Here is a 10538-nt window from a genome sequence, read left to right on the forward strand (position 1 = left end):
TGGCTAATCGTTAATCTCATCACCGTGGCCGCCGTAATCAGTGCCTAATTGTCAATCTGATCTCCGTAATTCCCTCTAATGTCTGCTAATTCCACGCCTCAGTTCCCTGGATAATTAATTCCTGCTCTTAATGACGATCCATTGAATGTTAATTCTGCAGTAATGCGAGCTCTCAGGAGATTGACCTATCAGCTTCATGATCATCACACCCGTCATCGTCGCGCGATAATCATCAGGCTGCGTCACATAATTAAGAGGCCGAATCGGAGTAATCAGAGTTTAATCTTCGTTTTGCTCGTGGCTACGATTACGTCTTTGCTCCGAATCGATGCCGTTCATGGAGCAGGAGGCTCCGCTCGCGTAATGTTTCGCAGCCCTGATCGTCATCGACATGGTGGTCAGGATGATCTTCATCATGGAGATTTTACGTCAACTGTCAGGCCCTCATTGGGAGGTACTAAGAAACGAATAAGATTCTTACTGATCACTCTCTTTTTTCTAGACTGTATGAATTAGTAGTAAAGTTAATAAGATGAATCCATGAAGATGATGATGATGATGATGCAGGAGGAGGAGGAGGAGGAGTTATGGCGATTGATGACCTAATTCGTGCAGTAAATACTGAGAATCATCACCACCATAATCAGGAAGCTAATTACTACATGAATCATGATGCTAGCGAAATTATTCTTCATCATCATCATCATCACCACCGAAGACATATAAGCAGTAGCCATCGTCGTCGTCGTCGTCGTGTTTATATCAAAGAAGAAGAAGAAGAAGAAGAAGAAGAGGAAGAAAATATAGTTAGCACTACTACTAGATCATCATCATCATCATCATCAGTTATTCTGTCTTCTGCAAGCATGAGAATCACAGCTGAAAGAATGGTAATGGCCCCCCTTTCTTATCATACATGCATGCATGCATGTATGCATGCATGCACCCTCGTGTATGTATTGTAATGTATGTATGTGTGAATGTATGCATGAGTGTATGCATGCATGCATGTGTGTGTATATGTATGTATCATGTATGCATGTATGTACGAATGTATGTATGTGTGAATGTCTTCATGAGTGTATGCATCCATACATGTGTGTGTGTGTATGTATGTATCATGTATGCATGTACCTATGTGTGTGTATGTACGGCTGTATGTTGCATGCATGTATCTATGTGTGTGTATGTACGGGTGTATGTTGCATGCATGTATCTATGTGTGTGTATGTACGGCTGTATGTTGCATGCATGTATCTATGTGTGTGTGTGTGTATATATGTTGCATGCATGTATCTATGTGTGTGTATGTACGGCTGTATTTGCATGCATGTATCTATGTGTGTGTGTGTGTGTATGTATGTATGTGTGCGTATGTATGTATGTACGGGTGTATGTTGCATGCATGTATATATGTATGTATGTGTGCGTATGTATGTTGCATGTATGTATCTATGTATGTATGTGCATGTATGAGTATATGCATCCATGTATGTGTATTATTATATATGTATGCATATGGATATGAATGCATCTTCGATGTATGGATACCTCTACGTACTAATCGAATGGGGACCCGAGTAATTAGCTCTTTTTCATGCATGATAAAAGGAACCATAGGAAATTACGTAGAAACCCCCTCCAACATTACCCGTAGAGAATCCATAACCCCCATGCTCCACCTTCCCCATAATCATGTCAAATATTTCCGATCGACAAGCTCTAGAGTTCAATTGGAGTCTTACTTAGCTATCGAGATCGTGTTTTCTCAGAACACAACTCGCATGTGCCTAATATATACAAATGTACATACATAGGTAGATCGATACATGCAATATATTGTTACTAAATATACCTAGGATAGTCATTACTTACGTATCACATACATACCTCAACATGTCACTTGAGGAGCAAAGCTAGATCACAACCCCTCGCTATATATGGCCTAGCTATGCTAAAACTCTTACCCTTGCAAAGCTCATGCAAAAGATCATATTGAATGCACAATATGCAATCATAAAGTTGGAACTATAGTAACACTATGCTAATCAAAATGCTTTAATGTTGTGATTATATACAGTTGAAACATGGACAATTGTCAAACAGGAGGGGTGATCGTGGACAAACATTGGTGGGCTCAGTGCCCCCAAAATGTTTGAATCAATGTGGAGGGTGCACCCCTTGTAGAGGCATGCTCGTGCCCGTCCATAACTTTAAACTTAACATCAATGATCAATATTATCCAGAAACTTGGAAATGTTTATGCAAGGGCAAAATATTCAAAGCAACTTAAAACCTAAATCAATGAAATTATTTACAATTGTGGACACTCCACATGTACTATGCTTATTTCACTTCATTCAATCATGTGGCATGTATTACTTTCTATATAGTATATAACACACACTCCACAATTTGTGCCAAGTTTAATTCATAACTTTTGTGCAGTTGTCGTTGGTAATTCCATAATGCATATGCAATTAATTTGCTACTTGTGACAAGATTCTTAGTTTTACGTGGTTTACTAGAATCATATATGATTAACTTAGTTACTGATTGGTTCTCGTGACTGTGTGTTATGTTTATTGAGGGCATGTATAGGTGTATGTGTGTGATAGTGTCATTTTTAAAAGAAGAAGAAGATATCCTGTCATTAGTGTAAACATTTTACAAGATTTTTAAATTTTGATGTGATCAGCGGGGGAAACCACCACTTCGGAGGTTGAAAATGCCAATAAGGAGTACCATAATTGGATGTCATGAATGGAGTATGACGATAATAAACTCATGTTGTTGAGCAATTTTAGCATCAGAATCCCCAACTATACCATCCCATTGTCCCTTCAAAGTATGAACTATGTCTAACCAAATATTTGAAACCAATTCAACTGGTGATGTTTTAATAAGGGTCACTTTATTCAAAAGTGGGATTATATTTATCTCTTGCTAGCTTAGGTTCGTTTGTGTGTATGTGCCCATCTTACTCATATATATTACATTCAAGTTATGTCAATTCACTATAGTATATATTGGAATGCCGATCTTCATTCCCAACGAAGATAGAATTTCTTTCTGATATGCTCAAGTTGATTTTTTTAGCAGTGTTAATTGGTACATTTAAACCATCATAAATTAACAAATACTTTATGCACATGGTGCTAAAGAATTGGAGTATGATAGATTGTTTGGAGTCAATGTGACAATAGATTGATTTCAATAGTTGCATTGTAAGGAGGTAGAAAATGAATGTAAAGACGTAAAATAACAAAATCAAATAAAGCATGTCAATTTATGTGAGTATAGTCACATTTCTCTTACATGCCTTAATGAATAGGCATTTTGAGACAATAAAGTTTCGTGAAATTATTTTCTCATTCCCCATGGATTATAATGTAATTGGAAGGAGCCAATATTTGCTTATAAATCACAATGTCGAAGGGCTGTCTTTTGGTTATACATTACATGATATATGTTAGATGATGCCTCAAACGATTGCTTTATAGCTTCACAAGTTGCCTTGGAATTTTGAAAACCCAAATTGGTAAACCACATCATGTAGTTAGTGGCTAGACTTGTAAAACCATATTTGCATGATGGGGGTTTGAGTGTCAATATTTGAGTTGATGTCATTTGATAGTGTTGGTTTGAGATCATGCATAGTTGTAGTTTGCTCTAAATAAATGACTTTGTTGTCATTTTTCCCACAATGTACATCCACAATACACAAAGGTGTATGTAAGTAAACACACAACACAATTGTTATGATGCTACTTATAGATACATTAAGGATTTATAATTTGCATTACATCAAAATATCAAATTATAATTATAAAGCATTTTCTTTGATATTCTCTAATTACCATAATTATAAACAATCAAACAAAGCAAAACTATGTTGTCAAATATTAACATGAAGAACGTGTGATTTTGGTGACTTTTTTATGTACCTTTTATTGTAGTGAGCCCAACTTATTATGAGCTCGTATTTTTGTTTTCTTTTAACAAGGCACACTTGTATATGTATTCCCTTGTTGCCAAGTTTAATGGGAAGCCTAGAGAATTGACGATGCACCAATTCTTCTTTATTTTTTGTAAGCAATGCAACAAAGTTATAATGAATGAGTGTATGGAAAATGTGTTTGACTCAAAACGACAAATTAAAAAAAAGTCAGCAATATCATGAAATAAGAGGATGCAGTGACGACGTCATCTCAAGATACAGAATGTCAATTGAAGGTGACAATATTGGCATTATCAATAATTAATTGATTATTTAGGTAGTTTATAACCAATTATACTAATCGTCAATCCATGCATGATAAGACATGCATTGACATTTCAAAGAACTATGAATAATAAGTCAATGAAATTTAATACTCCATAAAGATGTAGAGTACTAATGTTGGATGGTAAGTTGTAACACCATATTTGTGATGTAGTTTTCTTTCCTTATTTATGAGTTTCATTACCCTCCTAATTTCTTGGCGACTTGATTAAACCCATTGTTCTCTCTAGTCCGAGTTAGAATTACAAGTCCATGTGCCATAGACTCTACCCTTTTTTACCTTACATTTAGTGAATGTCCATTTCAATGTGATATTCCCCTAATATATGTAGCAATACTAGTTGTCTTTTGTGACATGAAGGTTGATAGCGACAATGCAAACTTCCTCTTTAAAGTAAGAGTGAATGTGTATGATGAGATAGTTGAAGATGACAAGTTTAATCATCATCCCAATGTGGCGTAGATGTCTATCTACGATAAGCCAATTGAAGATGACAAGGTACTCATTGTCCTCTATGTATTGATTTTAATTATATTACAACTCTAGACAAACTAGGAATGATTTCGACTAGCTTAGAGAACCATCGAAAGAACAACGTAGTTGTATATGGTGACAATGTACTGCTAGATACCTAGACTTTGTTAGGTAAATGATATCTTTTCCAACTTGTTCTGTCAACAATAATGTTGAGTATTCCATGTTATGGTCACTTCTCCTTCTTCTAAGCCCTTATTTTTTGCTAAAGTTAGAAAAAAGTATTGTAAGAAAACTTTAAATTGAAAAGACCCCTAAAGTTTGGCAGTGTCAAGAAACACGAATTATCACCTTGTCTTTACAAAGCACCACAGTGATCAAAATTTAAGGCAAAACAATGGTACCTTGCCTTTGTTCCGGCCAAGGCTAGAATATTTTATCAAATCTAACAATAAAGAGTTAGTAGTTCTGAACAATCTTATATAAATGCTTGTTTGTTGTGAGTGAAGTCTTACAAAAATATTGAAATAGCCTTGTGTTGTCAACAGATTTGATTGGTTACCAAATTAATTAGGCGTGGACTCCTTCGAGAAACAATTCAAAAAGGGCTAATGAGTCCTAGTTGGAGTTTGAAGACAAAGTTGGACAAATTGTAAATAATTGCCATAAAAAAGGAGCAAGATATGATGGGATTCCTCACAAATAATTTCATATAACAATCCTTTACTCGAAGAATGAAATACTTAAGCTCATGTATAATGGGGAATTTCTAAAAATGTTCAAGGTTTTTGTTCATCAACTCTATGTGCATTAATTCACAAGTGCATGTGTCAATAACCTCTTTTCAACACTCTAATCTTCATAGATAAAACAAGCTTTATTAGTGTTGTTATTTTAAACAATGCAAGGTAAAAGCCTATAAAACCAACCAACTTTCACGGCTCAAAAGCACTCAAAATAAAAGCGAAATGTTCATGTAATTATTTCAACAAATTGAAACAATCATAAAGAGATTATTTGAATGAGGGCATAAAGTAACAAAAGTAAGGATTGGGTAGCTACCCAAATAGGACATGGGTTTGGGTTACCCAAATCATTCAAAGTGACCACCAAAAATTGAGCCAATGACAAAAACTAGCATCCTCTTGCAATTGATGAGGAAGGGGGCCAAGCAACTCCATGAAATGTGAGAGATTCCATTAGGGTTCCCTTCTATTACTTTGTTATCGCACATGGAACCGTCTAGGGAATATTTCTTTGGCAAGTGCGGTATTCAACTTATTCAGATTTGCTTATTGAGGATGGAAATGTGTTAAGATTTTGAGATGAAACTATGTCATTATTTGGGTTCACATTTGGTCCAAAATATTTGTTCATCTACTTCCATTTACTCCCATGTCACCACTAGAAGCATCATATAAACTCAATCTCTTTGGTTCACAATTAGAGAATGGTAACCATAAGTGTATGGTAGAATGCACTATTAGGATTTACATGCTAGTAACCTCACCTCCTTGGCTCAACAGCATGAGGATGCGATTTGACAAATCACCAAACTAAAGACATGGTGGAAGGCTAGACTTGTACCATTTTGGAAATCAAGTTTGTTGCTCAGACAAAGGTGTTTTTGTGGGGATACTTATTGGGTTGCACTTAGAGAAGGGAGAGTTAGTTATCTTTTTTGTTTGGGATGTCATAGAGAGCTAGAAACTCTACTACATTTGTTATAGACTTGTCCATCAACAAGAACTTTTCGTCATAAACTTAATAGTAATCCTCATATTTGTATCAATGTTGATTATATATTGCATCTTTGCTCAACTTCATATTAATGCAAACACATGATTGCATTGAAACATTCATATTCCTTATTTCATAAATGAGATTGAAATAAGTCTTCTTCTTTTTTACCAAAATGAAATAATTCATTTTTGATCCTCAACTTTGAATTTCTCTACTCTTGTTTTTTTTATTAAAGATATCCTGTCATTAGTATAAACAATTTACAAGATTTTAAACCTCTATGTGATTGGCGGGGGAAACAACCATTTCGGTGGCTGAAAATGCCAATAAGGAGTGTTGTAATTGAATTTCTCTACTCTTGTTGATACCTATGCATAAGAATTTGGTTCACTGCAAACTTTCACAATGTATACGCATAAATAAATGCTTGTGTTTGATGGAATTAATGGGTTCATGTTGCTATCTTTAATTTATTAAAATCATGGCATGGTGGATATAGACTAATTTCACTCAAGTAGGATCAGAGTCAATTTGCAATTGCTCACATTTAGCCAACATCATATGAAAATATTGATGATAGTAGAAGGAGACTAGAAGAAAATATACAATCGAGGAAGCCACAATGTCATGTGTCTAAAACTAACCATTGGAAATGGCAAGTCCCAAATTTGGTTATATTGTAAAGATTCAATTTTTATGTTGATGAGTTACAAGATATTAGATCATTTGTGGTAATGCTTTAACTCACTTCAAGCCATAGTACGTAATATACTCAAATGCATTGCCAAACATTTTTTTTATACGTATGAAAAAAAAAGTGTATGTTATCAAAACATTCTTATGTTTTTTTTACACTTTTTACTTAAAAAAAAAAAACCTTATATAATAAATAATGAATACAAAAGTACGGTATTTACCATACTTCGAGAGTGTTTACCATACGCGAGTGATTGAAACATTCTCGAATGTGAATGCACATATGGTTCATACTATGCTTAAAGCTATGAAAATGAAAACTAATTTCATTATTAACTACATTATACAAATTTGCCTAGATATAGGTTTTGTAGGTCAATACCGTTGATGTTGTATGATTATGCGGCATGCCAAGGACTACATAATTATAGTTTTTTCACCGCGCATAAAAGGACAATGTGTGTACACATTGTTATATTCAATGGTGAATACTAAAGGGTATGACCACTTTGAGCCAATGTTGTTGATTCTTGATAGTACTTGAAAATTATATCACTTTTTAAAGAAATTCATTCATTCCCAACACTTACTTTTGCATATTATGAGGATTTCCTCAATTCAAATTCCATAATGCCAATATAAAAAGTGTATGTTGTTTGGATCCGAAGCTCTCAAGAATTATGGTATATAAGCTAAATATTACATTATCGTGGTTCCAAAATCATGCTTGATCCATACTATTGTAAATCCATCGAAAATGGAAAATGGAAAAAAAAATCTAGATCCATGGTGGGTTTCTTAATTAAGGGTCACCATTTCTGAACTGGCAGTTATGTCTAATCTATCCATCATTGCAAATCAAGCTCATCTTAGGTTCTTAACCATTGCCTCTTTGAATTTATTAAACTAATTCAACTTTGCTTCCGCATTGCTTCGTATCATCATCGATGTGATAGAATCTAGGAAAAGGGCTTCATCTAACTCTAGTAACCCTTGCCCAAACTCCACACTTACACAATACACAATATCAAATATGTTGGGTGTAAATGGATCGAGTCCAATTGAGGGATCATAATTAGGTTCATTTCCATTGCCATTAGATTGCGGGCATGCCCCCTTACGCTTTTTAATAAATTCCTCATTCAATGGTGGGTCCATTGCCTTTGAGGTATTGGAGTTATGTAACTTATACTTGAAGGATGTACATTGAGCAACTCCTATAGTATGAGCTCTTACAAAGCAATATATATGTATATTTAAGTCCAAAGAATTAAGCACAACCTCATCTCTCATGTACAAAAATTTCCTCTTTGCAACAAGGCAAGGTGACAAAGGGAGCTTTTTACATCATTGACTGCACAAAGGTGTGAACACAATTAGCTATGGGCCTGGTTTCGGCTCAAACCGAACCAAACCGCTAACCCATGCTTTAACGATTTATTGATTCCAAAATACTTAAATGGTTTGGTTTAGTTTACATTATTAATAAACGATTTGGTTTTAGCTCGGTTCGGTTCCAAAACTCGAGTTTATCGATTTAAAGGTTTAAGTGGTTTAGTTAAAAGGTTTATTGGTTTTTGGTTAACTATTTTTCCTCTTTAATGGTTTATTAAGTTTAATTTAACTTAAATGTTTAGTTAATTTAATACTTAATTAATGCTCTTTTTATTGATTTAATTAATTTAACTTAATGTATTTTTGTTTATTTAGTTTGACTTAAATAGTTATGTTTAAATTTTTTATTAAATGGTTCGGTTGGGTTTTAACTTTTCCCTAAAACAGTTTTAGTTTAAATGGCTTCAGAGTTCATAAACGGTTTGGTTTGGTTTTCGTTTTATATAAATGGTTTAGTTTAGTTTGGTTTGGATTAGATCAATCAAATCAAAGCCGCAAAGTCGAGCAACATCGACGCATCAGAACCCTACATTGAGTATATAGGAACTAGTACCATATTGCTCAATATTATATATTATGTATTCTTAATAAAACACACACATATGCATAGGTAGATACTCCCATGCATATAACTACATCCAAATGGATACACACATTCAAATACCAATTGTTTTATGTGGGGTTTCTATCATGATAGTCTACCATGAGAATTAGTTGATGCATGATATTCGATATCATATACCCCCTTCTCGAACATTGAGATTCACAAATAGAATTAAATCGTCATTGATCAACAAAACCATAAACCCTCTTCCAAAAACTGAGATTCACACAGACAAGTATGCATGCATTCAAATAGACATATATATTCAAATGTGTGTACATCCACATGAGTAGCAAACATGGATACTTAGATGTGCATAAATTCACATGTGTAGTAAACATGTATATCTAGATGTGTATACATACACATATGTATGGAAACATACACAATGTACACATGAGTATACTTACATAACATGTATATGCGTACATATGCACATAAACATTCATAAATGCGATACACAGACACACATATGTAAGTACACATGTGTATACTTCGTTAACATGTATATGCATATATACATGCGATAAACACACACATTCTATACGTGCATACATACATACATACATACATACACAATGTACACATGCGTATATTGCGATAACATGTATATGCATACATACATGCGATAAACACACACATTCTATACGTAAATACATACATACACCATGTACACATGTGTAGGCTTTGATAAATTGTATACATACATGCAATAAGCACACATATTCTATACGTACATACATACACAATGTATACAATGTGTTAGAAACATTGAGAATCAATTAGATAGGTATATAGAGTTACAACCACAGATATGGATATATGAAAACAAAACTTCTATTACATATGAGAGTAGCTCACAATGGCAGTTCACCCATGCACTCACACTTTAGAGCTTAGATGGGATTTGGACCAGCTCACTACAAAATTAGTGGGGACTGATGATCAATTCAACCACTGTGTAAGAAAGTGGATTATATTCTATGTTTGGTTTGAGTATAACATTAAATGTGTAAGTCAGTTGATAGTATTAGAGATATTCCTTTTTTGTCAACTGACTTGTCATTTAATATGACCCAACTCCCTAGATACAGGCCAATGTTAGATAGTACTTATCTTGAAATCAATGGCACATACTTCAAGACTAAGTACATTGTAACTTGCCCACAAAATATTCTAGTTGACTTGATTAGCCAGTCCTATTATGTATTTCGCTCCTTTCTAAATCCATTGTGTCCTACGCATCTACAGTTTCCTAGATTAACACATTATCGATCCATATGGTCAAGTTGCACACTAGCCGCTCCTCATTTGAGGCTCTATCACAAAATGTGCACTCT

General features: G+C 34.3%; 1 protein-coding gene across 1 annotated transcript; it reads left to right on the forward strand.

Moving 5' to 3' along the window:
• The first annotated feature begins 584 nt into the window (after positions 1-584).
• LOC147851094 (uncharacterized) lies at positions 585-2322 on the forward strand. Its single transcript, XM_087335807.1, has 2 exons — positions 585-890; positions 2081-2322. The coding sequence occupies exons 1-2, from the start codon at positions 588-590 to the stop codon at positions 2291-2293; spliced, it is 516 nt and encodes a 171-aa protein (XP_087191933.1). The 5' UTR covers positions 585-587; the 3' UTR covers positions 2294-2322.
• The last annotated feature ends 8216 nt before the right edge of the window (positions 2323-10538 follow it).

This window comes from Azolla caroliniana, unplaced genomic scaffold (genome assembly GCF_043228905.1).
Source record: "Azolla caroliniana isolate FFs.n. ecotype wild unplaced genomic scaffold, voAzoCaro1.0.p SCAF_20, whole genome shotgun sequence".
NCBI lineage: Eukaryota > Viridiplantae > Streptophyta > Polypodiopsida > Salviniales > Salviniaceae > Azolla > Azolla caroliniana.